Source organism: Rhinolophus sinicus, chromosome 14 (genome assembly GCF_057876585.1).
Source record: "Rhinolophus sinicus isolate RSI-liver-muscle chromosome 14, RSI-T2T, whole genome shotgun sequence".
NCBI classification, from domain to species: domain Eukaryota; kingdom Metazoa; phylum Chordata; class Mammalia; order Chiroptera; family Rhinolophidae; genus Rhinolophus; species Rhinolophus sinicus.
The window spans coordinates 13561359-13576220 of NC_142514.1; the positions used below are offsets into that span (position 1 = coordinate 13561359).

Consider the following 14862-nt stretch of genomic DNA (forward strand, 5'->3'; position numbering starts at 1 on the left):
TGCTGTCTCCATGGAGGAGAGTCATGGAGATTAGAGGAGCTGACCCAGTGAGGGTGCATGGTGCCATCTTGGTTGGCATGTTCCACTGGACCAAAGGGGACCAGAAACACATAAGGTTTGGGGAGAGAGAAGGTGTTCTGTAAAGGCTTTCATGAAAGAGGTGACTTTTAAGATGGGCCTTGAGGGATCAATAAATTTGGATTAACTTCAAAGAAGGGAGCAGGGTGGGGTAGGCATAAGCAAAGACCTTAGAGATAAGAAAAGCTCAGGGCCCATTTGGGAAACACGTTGGCTGGAGCCCCGGGAGAGAGCTGGGGAGCAGAGGGAACCATGGCTGGGAAGGAGGGTGAGTCGTTCATGTGCGCTGGCACGGCAGTGACCTCTGGCCACGTTACTGAGAACCCACTCTGCATGTGTGTGCATTACAGGGTTTGTCCTTTGCAGACACCTTCTTTAAAGAAGAATGGGAGACAAAGGCAGCGGAGGCAGCTCTCTCTCTTTAAAGAGCAGGCGGGCACAGCAATTGACTGGCCAGCTGCCTTTCCTTCCCTCCAGCATTCCTCTCATTTCATGCTGTGCATTACATGACACCAGGGAGCCAGCAAAAGGCACATACTGCTGAATATTAAACAGACCCTAGGCACAAGCACCATTTCCCTGTGAGCTTAAGTGCGGGGACAGACACACACACACACACACACACACACACACACACACACACACGGTGAGAAGCCAATCTGATTTTCCAAAAGATTGCATAATTCCTAGATGATATTAAAATAGCTGATGAAGAAACCACTTTAATCTTTTTTGGGTGGGCGTTGAAGGCCTGAAGAGCATTGCTCAGATATTTCTGATAGAATCATTTACAAGAAATGAGCCACCAGCAGAGTTGCAAAGCCTTCAGCTCCTAAAACTGCCACGTCCTGCACCTTCTCGGGGCCTCAGATGCCTCCCTGGATGTCCGGGGTGGTGAGGGGGTGACACGAGCAGGAGGCCTGCCCAGCCCAGGCTCTCACCAGCAGCTCCCACAGATTAGGCGCTTTCCTTTATGAGATGGGCAGAAACACCGAAGCTCAAACGATCGCCTCCTTCGCAGCCCCCAAAAGAGTTTCCTGTTGATGCTAATTGCTTGGCACATAATCACAGCCAGCCTGTGCCTGCTCTTCCACCCCTGGTTCAAATTGTATTGAAAATAATCTGATTTGTAACTCTTTATGGGTATACGATGTGTCCTCTCAGCCAAACTGTGAACATCTTGAGAAGGGCTGCAGTCATGCTCATAGTGTAATCCTGTTCCACGCAGCCAGGACAGACATGATAACAGATATGTTGCCACAATGCTCGGCAATGAATCCTAATGCGTTCTTCTGATAATATGGTTCTTCAATGTCTACTAACGTTCTCGTCTAATAATATAGTCACTAACTTATTCATCTGCATATTCCAAGAGTCTGGAACAGTGTCTGACAGACACTGTCCAGTTAGGACTCCTTCTGAAGCTACCTAATTCCATCGTGGAAGAAAGATTTCACCCATCAAGTTGGGTTCTGAAAGTTAAGTGAGCATTAGGTAAAGGAAGGGGAAGGGGGGTTGGGGAGATTAGAGAAGAAACTTTTAGGCAGAGGGGACAGCAGGAACAAAGGGCTGGAGCGTGGCGAGGCTGTGTGCACACGTGACCCTGTGGCAGAGAACAGGTTTCAGGGCAGTCATGGAGGAGCCGTCAATCCTGGAGAGAATCAGAGGACGGGTCCCCTCCCATCAGACCAGGAGGGAGAAAGGAAAGCAAGGAGACAAAAGTAAGCAAGTTCGTAGGTCTGATGGCAGAAAGCTGAGAACATTTCCATATGATGGCTTCTATTTTCTCTCTAAAGAGAGAATTAAGTTTACCTTCTGAGTGGGAAGAGGGAGGGGAAGAGGTAGGAGGTTTCAGCAGAGAGGACAAGGTTTGAAATAGCCACTGAGCAGAAAGGAGACAGAACTGAGCTGGGGAGGGGAAGGATTTGTGTGTGGATTTTAGGGTCCAACTGAGGTTGGAGACCACACATTGCCATTACGTCTACTAACGTGGCTGGGCAAGGTTTCTTCAGTCCCTGGGCGCCAGTGGTCTGGCCGGGGTTTCAGCACGTGGGAGGGATGCAGAGGCAGCAGGCCAAGGATATGGGGGACTTGTGAGAAAATGGCTCAGGTAAAGGACCAGGGACTCCACAGGATCAGGAAGCAGCAGGTTGACAGGTGGAGGGAAAGCCGAGGGCAATAGACTGGAGTCCCAAAGATTTGAAAGGCAAATGTGGCACAAGTGCCTGGAGTTGCTGAAGCTGTAAGAGGTGGCCCACGGTCAGGGGGGCCAGAGCAGGTGCAGGTGTCGTTGATAACAAGGTTCCGGATGTGACCGGCTTGTGGGAGGCTGATGTAGGAGAAGGTTAGGACCTGGTGTTGGAAGAGTTGCACTGAGGACAGATAAGGCAGACAGACAAGTGGTCCCTAACTCAAGCAGATGCCCTAAAAGCAGCCACTCAGATTCTGGGGTTCCCAGGAATCAGTCCTTCCAGCTGCTTCATCTCAAAACCAGAAACACTGACAGGGTCAGGGCCTGACCCAAAGTCACAGAACTGGCTTGGGGCAGGCTGACTGCTCCCACCCCTGTCCCCAGGCCAGGGCTCTCCTCTTGGACGCCCTCTCCCCCAGGAGATGGGGGACCATGCAGTCAGGGTGAGGAGGAGGAGGAGAGGAAAGAAGGCAGGAAAGGTGAGGCCAGGTTCCCTGCCGCCTCCCTGGCCTCCCCCGGTGCCAGGCCCCCGCCCCACCCTGGCCAGGCCCATTCCGGCCGGACCGGAAGCACGTGCCCCCCACCCGTGTGGTTGCCCGGGAGACCGGGGCTGTTTACCAGCGGGACTGAGCCGGGCGACAGCTGGGCGGGTGGATGGAGCGCAGCGGCGAGGTGAGCGCTGCCCGACCCGGTAGGTCCCTATGAGCGGGCCCACGGCCACCCGCGACCAAAAAGGGCCCCGACGTCCCTGGGTACGTCTCCCAGAGGGGCCTCCCCCGACCAGCACAGGCGAACCCCGGGAGACAGGAGAGGGGCCGGTAGAGTAGCAGCCACTACTCCTCAGGGGCAAAGCCAGCCTGGCCAGAGCTCACCGTTGCCGGAATTGGACAACTCCCGGGCTCTACGGAAGCCAAGCCTAGGGGCCTACGAAACCGCTGGGCCATGCCCTCCTGGCTGGGCAGTACAGACGGGGCACAGACCCGAGGGACAAAAGGACATCCCGCCAGTCACATGGGGAGGCCGGAACCAGAGCCGCGCCTCCCCCAGACCAGTGCGCTTTCACCCAAGTCAACTCGAACTTTCCAGACGCTCTTTCTTGCCCCTCCCCCAGCCCTCTCTTCTGTCCCATAAACTAGTTTCCTTCTAGAACTGTCAGTACTTGTAAATAATTGAACTATGCCCCTCCACCTACCCACTCTCTTGGGAATCATTACCATTCCTTTTCCAAACCTTTGGTCACTCGGTGGCTTGTGGTCCAATTTCTCCACTCCCCCTGCAAACATGGCACTGTGTATTCTAAGACATAGGACAGTGTATTCTAATCATTAGTCCTGGGTAGAACTGGCAATGGTACCCACGTTTTCTCATTCTCAGGCCAACTACCATCTCCTGGTGGTTCTCCTGAGCGTTTCATCCTGAACGCCTCAGAAGGAGGGGGTGGGGGGATTGGTAGCGGTGGTATTAACTGATAAATAATTTTAAAAGACCAATTCAAATGTATGCATCCTTGGTACATACCAGCAGATGGAACGTGGGTGGTTGTATTTCATTGCATTTACTGTAGGTTTCTATTTGGGTTGTGAGTGAAATAGGGTGGTCTGACCCAGTGGTGGGAGGTGGGCGCCCTTGGAAAGCAGGACTGTGGCTTTAGCTCCTCTTACCAAATTTTCCTTCTTTCCAGTCGATTTGGTGATTGATCATAAGGAATGAGCACCTGCCCTTTCTGGCAACTCCTTGGAAATAGTCCCCAATGTTTGTTTCCTGACTCCCGCAGGCCTCTGGGGTGCAGCTTTTATGTTTAAGTAAACAGGCCACTTGCCTATTCAGCTGGCAGCTTGATGGATGCCTATGCCCAGATCTTGTCAAATCACTTTGTGGTTGGGAGCCTGCCAGGCTTAGAGGTGGTGAAATGCACTGAGCAGGGATAATGATGGGTGCTGCAGGAGCCTTCCTGGGCTGAGCTGGGCAGGCAGAGTTCAGGACCCAAGGTGGGACCAGACAGGCACAAAGTTGGCCCAGGTCCCCAAACACCTGTTTCCCCCACCTCCCCTTTCCATGCGCTAGATCCTGGGAAGAGCTGGTATTCCCGCCATGTGACAGATGGTCCCCGCACTGGGGAGGAGGCAGTGGGTTATGAAAGGTTCGACCGAATGGTTTTACCTGAAGGAGGTGTTAGTCTCTAAATAACCATGAGTGGGCTTATAGGAATTAGTCATAATTGAGGTTTTTCTCTGAGATAGCTCACAGTCATGTTATCTTATGACCAGCGTGTCTTGAATATGACACCCTCTGAACATGGGTAATTATATAGTACCAAAAGGTATAGAAAGTGCATGCACATACTCAAGTTTTACTGTTAAAAATAATCCAGCAGAGAGCCTGGGAGAACACATGACTCTCCTCGTCAAAGTTGTTAAGGAAGAGGTTTCTAAGTTACCAAACTTACTGACAGTTAAACCTTCCCCAGGCATGTGTGGGAGTTGGAAGCCAAGTCTGTGATAATTCTGCAGAAGCTGTGGCAAATTAATAGCCATTCCTCAAGGGGGGAGGGTGGGCAGAGAGGGGGAGTCGCTTTACCAGTTGAGCTTATCTTTGGCGGAACAGTTGGACAAGTATGGCCTCCTCATGCCATCCTGAGTTAAAGAGCAGAGCTGCTTAATTCCAAGTGAACGACTTTAGAACTAAACTAAAAAGAGACAACCCCACCTTCTTCACAGTTGATCAGAAAATAGATGAAATCAACAAGAAAGCTGGGCAGGCTTTTCCGATGCCCAGGAAACGGCTTCTGGACTCCCAGCTCTCAGATTGGGTGTGAAAGACTAGTGAGAAGTGGAAAATGGGAGTGTAGACCGACTCAGTCTGTGAGTAGGACAGAGCAAACACAGGGGCCTTTAAGAAAGAGAGGGTAGCTTTGTTTAAGATTTTGAACTGAGCAGGGCTTCAGGAAAATACAGGGATGCTGCGCTTTGTTCGGCTGTGGTTTTAGGGTACTCCCTCAAGTTAGGCCATAATAGCAATACACACAGAAGGGTGACGTTAGAGCCCAAAGCTACGGGGCCTTGAATTACGCTGCGCAGGACCGTGTCACGAAGGGAGCTTGGAGTAAGTGAATTTGAGGTGAGGGCAAGATGAAAGTGTGGCCTGAGAAGGGATTTGTTAGAAAGCATTGATTTCACATTTCGGAGGCATTTTCAATAGGCAGCAGCTCACTGCAATCAACCTTCTGGCATTTCCGTGCAGTGGGCGGGGCTGGCAGGAGTCCCATGACTCACCCAGCTGGTTAGAGTTGACGAGGAGCAGAGCCCATGTTCCCAAGGACACCCGGGGGAAGAGCTCTGAGGCAACAGGTGAGCCTGTGGGACCTAACATAATAAAAGCACTAAACAAACAGAACACCAAGAGCAAAAAAACCTTTAGCATTTCATTAAGTCTTGACTATGCGCCAGGCCTGGTGCTTACGGCCTCCCCTACATTATGGCCTATTCCTGTCATGTTAGAGAGAGAGACTGATGATCGGAGCTGTTTAAGTTATGTCTTCAGGGACAGACAGCTAATGCTATAGGTGAGGAAGGGGACGTACCAGAAAGGTGGAGTGACTGCCCCATGGTCACACAGCTAGCTTGCGACAGAGCCTGAAATAGCACCCAGGTCTTATGATACTGGGGCCTGTGTCCCTTGCACCCAAATATACTGCTTCTTGGGGAGCACGAGGCACTGGGAAGTTACCAGAAGGTCTTTAGAGGGCTGGGAGAGACCTGGGCAGCCTGTGGGCAGAGTGAGCACCAGGCCCAGTAGTGGTCAGGAATCAGAAGGAGGCAGGGAGCCCAGGACATTGCAGTGTCCTGGGAAGAGGTACCAGGGACTGAGAGGAGGAGATGGTGGTACCCATGTTAGTGAAGGGGCCCCCACGATGGCGAGGGAAGAGGAGACATCTGATTTGGAATTTGGGGGCCTGCACGGAGAAATGCTTACATCTCCCACCGTGCTTCAGAATACTGCCTCTGTGTGACTGCTCAAGCACTCCTGAGCTCCCCAGGTGGGAGAGAAAACACAGAGGCCCTCGGTGTATTTACAAGGTAGTTGGGAATACAGACTCATAAACAGTAGGACAGAATGTTATCAGTGCTGGGGAGACACCCAGCCTGGTCCTCAAGAGCAGGAAAGTATCACAGACCTGGGTTCTAGTTCAGGCTCTGCTGGCTGTGTGACCGGGGGCAGGCTCTCTGCCTTTCTGACTCACAGGTCTATAGAATTAGCACGCGCCCAGAGTCCCCCTAGAGTTGGTCTAGGACAGGGTTTGGTGAACCCCAAATCCGGCCCTCACTGTTTTTGTGTGACTTATGAGCTAAGAATAGCTTTTATACTTTTAAATGGTTGGGGGGAAAAAATCAAAAGCAGAACAATATTTTGTGCCACATGAAAATTACATGAAATTCAAATTTCCCTGTCCATAAACACAACCACACCTGTTCATTTATATACCATCTACAGCGGCTTTCACATCAAAAAGGCAGAGTTGAGTAGCTGTGACAGACCAAATGGCCTGCAAAGCTGAAGATATTTACTGTCTGGCCACTGACAGGAAAGGTTTGCCTGCTGACCCCTGGTCTAGAATGCAAGGGCCTCCCTGTGAGTTCTGGCCAGTAGGAGAATCAGCAATGGACCTTCCTGCTCCTCTCCCTTCACCCCTGGTGACAAAGTTAGGGCCGTGGCAGGAGACTGCATTCTGTCATTTGTGCAGGTCCACGAAGCAAGGTTGAATGAAAAGACAGTAAGAAGGAAAATGAAGTCAGGGCAAGCTATGGGGAGATGGGAAAAGAGTAAGAAAAGGATTGAGGGGGAAACGGCAAATGGGGGTCCCAGAGGGTGGCTCTTCCACAGTGAACGCTGGACCAGAGCCAGCCGCTGTCCCCTGTTTCAGGACGCTTTCTAAAGGGAGTGCAGAGAGAATTTTGCTGCTCTACCACTCAGCTTTGAGGGAAGCTTAGCCTGGTTTCCCTGAGCGCTTCCATAACAGGGCTCCTTTCGCTCCTTTGAGCAAAGGCAGCTTATGGTGACGCTGGTTTACCTACCGTTTCTGGCTGTTTTTGTGCTGCAGTGGCAGGGTTGAGTAACTGAAACAGAGGCCACACGACTGGCAAAGCCAAACATATTTATAGAAAAAGTTAGCCGACCTCTGCTCTCGATTGCCACACGGCTTGCTCCTTCTCATCATTCTGGTCACTCAGCTTAAAGCCTCCCCCTCCCCCGTAAGAAGAAGAATTCGTCCCCACCCTAGTCGCTCTCTGATGCAGCACTTTATTTTCTTCATAGCAGTTATTACCCTTTGAAAAGACCTATTTACTTGTGGGCTTCACACTTGTCTTTCACTATGATGTAAGTGGCAGTGACTTGGTTCCACTGATATTGTATATTACACTACCTGAAACGAGTAAGTGGATGAATGAACTGCAGCTCATGACCTTCTCTGGATACCATAAGTCCAGAGAGAATGCCCCCCCCCCCAAGACCAGTCCCCCCGCAACCCGCTCCCCACTGTGGCCGGCTGGCTTATTCTGACCCCTGGGGAGTGAATGCCTGGGATCCAGAAGTCCCAGGAAGTTTAACCCATGGCCTTCTCACTTTTCTCCTGCTTCCTTAGCGGTCTCTCAGCGATGGCCACAGAAGCCCCTGTGAATATACCTCCTCCTGAATGCAGCACGGCTGTCGGCACAGCCTCTGACCGCTTCATCTGGCAGCCAAACTCGTTGAACATGCACGTCACAAGGCCCAAGTCCGCCAAGGGACGTACTCGGCCGAGTCTGCACAAACCCCAGGACACGGGGCTGTGCTCTCACCGCACACCAGCTTCTCCACCGCCAGCCATTCCCTGTGAGTCGCCAACCAGCCAGAAAGCAGGAGCCTGTGAACCCAGATCTCCAAATCAGGGAGCTCCCGATGAGATCCCTGAGCTGCTGCCGCAGGTACCCATAGGGGCTTCCTCTTCCCTCAATAAATACCCAGTCCTTCCTTCCATCAACAGAAAGACTCTGGAAGAGGGGGCTGTGGAAACAGTAGCTACCAAGGCCAGCTCACTGCAGCTGAGCAGCATCCAGGCTCTTTACCCAGGGGAGACCTACACCAGGAAGCCAAGCAAAGACGACTCCAGGGCCCCAGCTTGCCCCCCCGAGAGGAAACCCATCGTCCAAACCAGGAGACAGCCCTCCTCCAGGCCTGGAGACCTCGAGGAACCATCCGATCAAGAGCCAAGGCTGCTGCTTGCTGTCAGGTCACCGTCAGGCCGAAGGTTCGTCCGCCATTTCCGGCCAACTGACAACTTACAGACCGTCATTGCCGTGGCCGAACACAAGAACAAGGCCACCTACCCACACTGCAGCATTGAGACGATGGAAGTGCCCCGGAGACGTTTCTCTGACCTCACCAAATCTCTCCAAGAGTGCAGAATCCCCCACAAGTCAGTGCTGGGCATCTCACAGGAACGTGGGAAGGGGTGGCCCCGTGTCCACAGCCACGCTGCTGGGGTCCTGGGTCTCTGAGCAGGGGGCATGCTCAGGTGCTGTGGCCCCCTGGGCAGATGGTTCCAAGTGCCATGTGAACCTGGTGCAGCTGTGATTCTCGGGACTCTTGTCTTCACGCATCTCCTCCGAAGCAGTGAAACGTGCACGTGCACCCAGCGCTCTAAGAAGATTCTCTTCCTGTTGTTAATTTCTCTCCACCCCTGGAGTGAACTGGCAAGTCACCAGGACTGTTCCTGGAACAGCTGTGACCAGGCCTCCTCCTTCCCAGTTTTGGGTCCTTTTTACAATGAACTCTCACTCTCTTGAAGCCAGTGGTTTGCCTTTCTGTATTTGATGCAGGATTAAACACTTCCCAGAGAGGATTCTAGTCTGGTAAATAGCCAGGGTTCAGGAAATGCTGAACTGGCATTTGTATTTCTTGCAAGCATCTTTAAGAAACCGGCAGTGACCCTATCTTGGAAACAGCCCCTTTGCTGGACTCGGGTGGCTAGAGATTCTTGGGGTTTACTGTTTGTGTGAGGCGGCTGCAGAGGAAAGAACAGGTCTTTTGCTCATACAAATCCCCCACTACAGCAGCATTTTTAAAGCAGCCTGAGAAATGGACAGCAAATCGCTCCCACAGCCGTGGATTAGCCAGTAGCTACTTTTAAATAGAGACTGACTGACCAGGTTTACAGCTTTTGGTAGCTCCTCTCTGTGTGCAAAATTCATCCAAAACTGAGCAAATCCAGTGTAATCTGATACCCTTTGCTTTTGTCAGTTATGGGATCTCTTGTAATTGTATAAACCTATAATTCTGTACAAATTTGTACTGAAGGCCCCCCTGGCTTATCTGGGTGTAGATACATTGTTTCATCCCCCAGTTTCAGTGTCTTCCCTGCTTCAATCACAGAGGCTCCAGCGAGGTGCCCCTGTTCTCTGATTAAAAATCCTCCTCCAGAGGAGGAGGGCACCTCAGTTTGGTGTCACTTGCTGTGCCTGTGCGAGAGGCCATATGCCCCAGTGTCTGATTAATCAGCACGAAGCACATGTGACCACCTGAGCCTGGAGCTGCACTGAGGACCACAGAGTCTTGTTTTTCCAACTCTGAGTGGTAATGCAGACAATCTGCCAAAGTTCCCTTGTATAGCGAGTTCAGCAAGACTCCCACGTCTCATCTGGATCCCCTTTGTGGCCAAATCACTACTCCGGGTAGGGAAACGTGTCCCCCCAGAGCTCAGTCATCCTGAAGCCCTGGGGACTGATACGCACACAGAGAAGACATCGTTCTAGAAGCATATCGCTGTTGCTACCTCAGCAACTAGAGCATCTTGTGCTTAAATAAGGCCATGTGGCTGGAAATGTGACTTCCGGCTAATCGATACTTAGCCACGGAGATGAGCACCGCCATTATTTCTTCTGAAGAAATCTCACCTGGTCCTAGCTGCATCCCACACCGCCCAGATCACTCTAGAATAGGTTATTTCTGAATGTTTTGCAAAGTTTCTTTAGTCCGTCAGGGTTTGGTCAGCAGCTCCTTTGACTGCAAAGGTCAACTGGGGCTCGGGGAGCCTTGGGCAGCCCATGTACCTGGCCAGGTCTCCCAGTTACTGACCACAGTAGAAGGGACAGTGGCTTGAGCCTGGTACTCAGAGTACAGGAGTTTCACCTCCTACCCAGGACTCAAGTACATAACTGCCTTTGATCTAGCAGGCTGGGGGAAGAGCGTCCCACAGAATCACACCTACTCGGTGGTAAGAATAAAATCCCACCCACCTGGGCTTTGGTAATTTCACCAGGCAGGAAATCTTTAGAAAACTTCAGTGAAATGGGGCACGTTTGAAGGAGTTAGAACCTTCTGCACTTAGGGCTTTGCTGCTTCTATTTAGCTTAGAATTTGGGGGTGGTTAAAAAAATGGAAGGCAGGAAGCACAGAAATATTTTAGGATATGTGAAAAAGCTAGATTTGAACCAGCTTAATAAACTGGTATTTTGGGTGGGGTTTTTTTTGGGGAAAAGATGATGAACCTAACAATAAAAACCGATTTGTGTGAAACTGAGTTGACAGAGAAGCGCATCTTGTATTTCAGCCCAAGACATCGGCTACCACACTGTAGTGGACAGAGGGGTTTGTTAACCTGACCTTCAGTTTTCTTCTTGGCAAAGCACGTGGCTCTACTGGTAGCTCCAAGTCCTCTTTCCCAGACACTCCAGAAGCCCACCTCTCCCATAGCTCTTGCTTGCAGCTTATATCATAGGACTAAGCTTGTCTGTAGGGGAGGAGTCTCCTAAAATTCTCCTAAAAATCATTCCTTTGGAGGTTGGCAAGAGCAGACTGCCAGAATTTCCAAGTCCTTGGTGGCTTTGCTTGCTGCACGGCCAATTAGGCACCCCGGCCAAATGGGCGAGGCTGAGCCCAGCGCTCTCCTCCTGGTGGCTCTGGGTAGGTCAGCTTTACCCACTTTGTGGTCACAGACCTTGGTCACTCATTTAACCAACAGTCTTTGTGGTGCCACACCCCTGGCGATCAGCATGGGCACCCTAGCAAGAAAGCGCTGGCAGGAAAATGTGGAACCACCTCCGGACCCTCAGCTCAAACCGGCTAAAGCCGGCTTTGTCCGTGAAGGACGATGGCGTGAGGCTCAGGCAGCCTCGCTGCTGTGTCTTCTCCCCACCTCGTGGAAATGCAAAGGCAGCTCTTTCCCACCATTTCTAGTCATGACCCTGGTAAGATGGCTCACTGGGGACATGAACTTTGCATAGGACAAAGCTTCACGACAAGTTCTTCCAGTGGATCCCCTGATAAAGTCCAAAAGGTAAATTAGCCCTGGCAGCAGAAGGAACAGCAGGAGAAATAAGTGACTCATCATTTAGAATCCAAAACATTTTCACCAACAGATGGCAGGTGGTTTTAACACAACAGTCCTTGCCCTCAAAGTACCTGGGGACCCAGCCAACAGCCGGCAAGCCAGGGCAGTCCTGCTGGAGAGACGACCTGTGAACACGACTGGGGGCCAGCAGTCACCCCACAGAAACTATTTCACAAGCAAAGAAACTGAGACAAGCCTTGAGACAGTCCATTCCGATTAAAACCCTTAATGACCAGTGACAGATTACTGTCACTCTCATGCATTGCAAAAGAAGGCATTCCACAAACTACACGTTGCTTTTGGTCATGCTCTTATCTGCTATTTTAAATGGTTTTTAATGTCAAACAGAGCCCTGTCCCAAGAGGCAAAAAAGTTTCTCTTGACAGATTATTTTTATGAAGGTCTTCATAATAATAAGTTGAGATAAAAGGGTGCACAGTTTTCCTGTGGTGTGGATATAGTTTAGATGAGCCTTTTTCCAGGGTAAAAAAGATCTACTTTTCTGCCTTTTATATGGAACTGCAAAGAAAACTAGATTATTTTACTTAGCGTTAGTTTGGAAATCATTCTGAGAGTTAAACAAGAGCGTCCATTTTCTTAGTCCACCAAGGCAACGCACCACAATAAAATGAAAAGCCGGTGAGACTGTTTACCCTCCGTTCTGTTCACCCCGAAGCCAGAACCAGCCAACCACCACCGCAGAAGCAGAGGTCAGGGGCCACTGCGAAGGAATGAACAATCCAAGTGGAGGAGACTTTTGGTGACTCACTAACATACAAGACAGTCACTCACATTATAAAAATAAAATTGGGTGTTTTCCTTTGTGTCTACACTGGTGATGTGACATTTTCCTTTCCTGATTAGCACAGTTTCTACCAGCCCTTTCTGACGTCCCTCTGTGTTCTTCTACCTTCAAACAGCTTAGGAAACAGCAGCCTTCCTGAATAGTCGCTAAGGGAGGACAAATCTCTGGAGGTATTTTTGCACACACTTCTATCCCAAAAGGTTGGACAACTGATGTGACAGCTGCCAGTGGGTACAATTAAGCACGCCTCACGTGGACGCTCTTTCTCCCCAGAGGACCAAGCACTCTAGCTGCTGTCTTGAGAGTCGACTGTGGGGGCCAGAGTGGAAGCTGGAAGACCAACTACTAGAGGCTGACAGTAACCAGCGGCGAGATGATGGTGGCCGGGGCCAGGGTGGCAGCCACAGATGTCACGACAGGTAGTCAGATGCTGGACATAGAATCCATTTTCTTAAGGAACACAAAGCAAGACAGTTTCACAAGGTGGGATTTACTCAAGTGGACTTAGCTTGACCACCCCACCAATGTGGACGGTTTCTGAGAAAACAGGCCAACAAACATGACAGCAGTAAGACAAACACATGATGGGCAGGGGAGAAGCACTGCGTAGGGTTTCCCTCCATATGATGGAAATGCATGAATGTTCCTGAACGAGGTGTGCAGAGAATCCCAGCGCTGCTCATTGCTGTAAGAAGAGATGCAACCACAAAGAAGAGATGCAAAGGTCGCTATTTCACCTAACGTGTCGGTTAAACAACATCAATTACCATCTAATTCTAAGGGTACGATTACTGATGGGAGGTTACTTAAAAAAGAAATTCTTGTTTCAGTAAAATAGCACATTGTATCTCCCCTCCTCTTTCCGTCCCTCCCCTGCCTCCCTTCGTTCCAGTCATTCAAATCCAGCAGCTGATTTGGGATGCGTTTCTTCTTGGGAGGGCAAACAAAACCACTGTCCCTTTGGCCGAAGTAACAAAGCTTCTAGTTTCATCATTTTCACGCCCACCTGCTCTTTACAATGAGGAGATCTGTGAAGGAGGGCCTTCGTCCTTTGTGACCAGCTGAGAACTGTACCTCTGACGGAGAGGTAGGTAGGGATCGCGGGTCCACTCTGGTCGTGAGCACCCCCCACCCCCCAGGCAGCCTGGATCTGCTCTGGCCCCAGCCCACTGTTAACAAGAGTGGCCAGCCACCCGCAGACAAACTCTGGGAGAAGGGCAGCCACTCTCACCTTCACAACTGAGAAGCACAGTCTGGAAATCGTAGGCTGCCCCCACTTGGGCCCTGCATCCAGCCCTGGGATACTGCAACGTCAACTAGACCAGACTTAAATGTACCAAAGACTCTGGGTCCAGACTCTGCAGAGGGTTTGTTAGTTTCCCCAACCGGCCTGGGCCTCAGCTCCTTCTTTCCCTTCTTAATGGAGTTCCCAGCAGGCCCTCATCTTGTTCAAAGCATCTGCAAATTCATTCAACAGCTACATATTAAGCACCTATATGCTAGGCTCCGGCGAGATCTATCAGTGAACAGAGCTGGCCAAAAATCTCTGCCCTTAACAGAGGTTACACTCTAATGTGGGCAGACAGAAAAGAAATACACATAATAAATAATGTAGTATGATACGAATGGGGTAAAGTTGATGGAAAACAAAAAAGCAGAGCAAGGTAAGGGGGACCTGGCCAGTGGGGGAGGGATGGAGGATGAGACCTGACTTGGGTGGTCAAGGCAGACCTCACTGACAAGGTCACATGTGAGTGGAGAACTCGAAGGAGCTGAGAGGTGAGGGGGAAGCATGTTCCTGGCAGAAGGGCTGCAAAGGTCCCAAGCGGGGAGCACCTCTAGCTTGTTAGAGGAAAGGCCTGCTGCCAGCGTGGCTGGAGAGAGGGCGGGGTGGAGCGTTTGGAGATGGGGGCGGGGCGACAGGTCACGTGGGGCCTTTTCAGCGCAGTAACCTGGGGTAGCCTGGGGGGGGGGGGGGCGCTGCAGGGTGCCAAGCAGAGGAGTCACCCCTGACACAAGGGTTCAAATCAGTACACTGGCTCTGTGCTGAGAACAGGCAAGGGTAGAGGAGGGAAGGCCAAGTGGAAGCAATTACTTCTATCATCCAAGCACGAGATGAAGACCAGGGTGGTAGCCACAGATGTCAGGAGAAGGTCGCGGAAGGATGTCTGAAGGCTCAACTTCACAGGTAGTCTCCAAGCCAGGAGCGTTCAGCCTGAGGACCAGCGCCAGCAAGCCACTGTCTTGTAACGCTTTTTAATGGGGGTTTAAAAAGAAGGTGGAAGAGGTGTGAGAGACAGATTGAGGCAAAGGCCACAGGACATCCACTGTAGAGACCATTTGTTTCCACTGCAGTTTATACTGGCCAGGGGCCACTGAGGAGACACTCCTGGGACGTGCTGAATGTTCTTGGGCTGCTCC

The 14862-nt window shown here is 51.1% G+C and overlaps 2 protein-coding genes across 10 annotated transcripts in view; one reads left to right on the forward strand and one right to left on the reverse strand.

Moving 5' to 3' along the window:
- PLA2G2C (phospholipase A2 group IIC) overlaps positions 1 to 14862 on the reverse strand; it is a 57537-nt gene that overhangs the window by 16378 nt on the left and 26297 nt on the right. Inside the window, exon 1 of one of the 5 annotated variants that reach the window (XM_088790307.1) lies at positions 8635 to 8771. The exons of 2 other annotated variants lie outside the window; for them this stretch is intronic. The gene's annotated coding sequence lies outside the window, so the exon portion shown is untranslated. Of the gene's footprint in view, positions 1 to 2887; positions 3026 to 3141; positions 3325 to 8634; positions 8772 to 14862 lie in introns of those variants that run through there. 2 more of the 5 variants (XM_088790305.1, XM_088790306.1) reach the window with 2 other exon arrangements.
- UBXN10 (UBX domain protein 10) lies at positions 1661 to 12464 on the forward strand. 5 transcript variants are annotated; one of them, XM_088790301.1, is made up of 2 exons: positions 1661 to 1799; positions 7911 to 12464. In XM_088790301.1, exon 2 carries the CDS (start codon positions 7924 to 7926, stop codon positions 8803 to 8805), a length of 882 nt encoding a protein of 293 aa, XP_088646427.1. In that variant the 5' UTR covers positions 1661 to 1799; positions 7911 to 7923; the 3' UTR covers positions 8806 to 12464. The 5 variants fall into 5 exon arrangements, with proteins under 5 accessions (XP_088646427.1, XP_088646426.1, XP_088646429.1 ...); XM_088790300.1 differs by lacking the exon at positions 1661 to 1799 and adding an exon at positions 2798 to 2941; XM_088790303.1 differs by lacking the exon at positions 1661 to 1799 and adding an exon at positions 2888 to 2960.

Coding starts and splice junctions, on each gene's coding strand:
- UBXN10 (XM_088790301.1), top strand. CDS start 7,924: ATGGCCACAGAAGCCCCTGTGAATATACCTCCTCCTGAATGCAGCACG.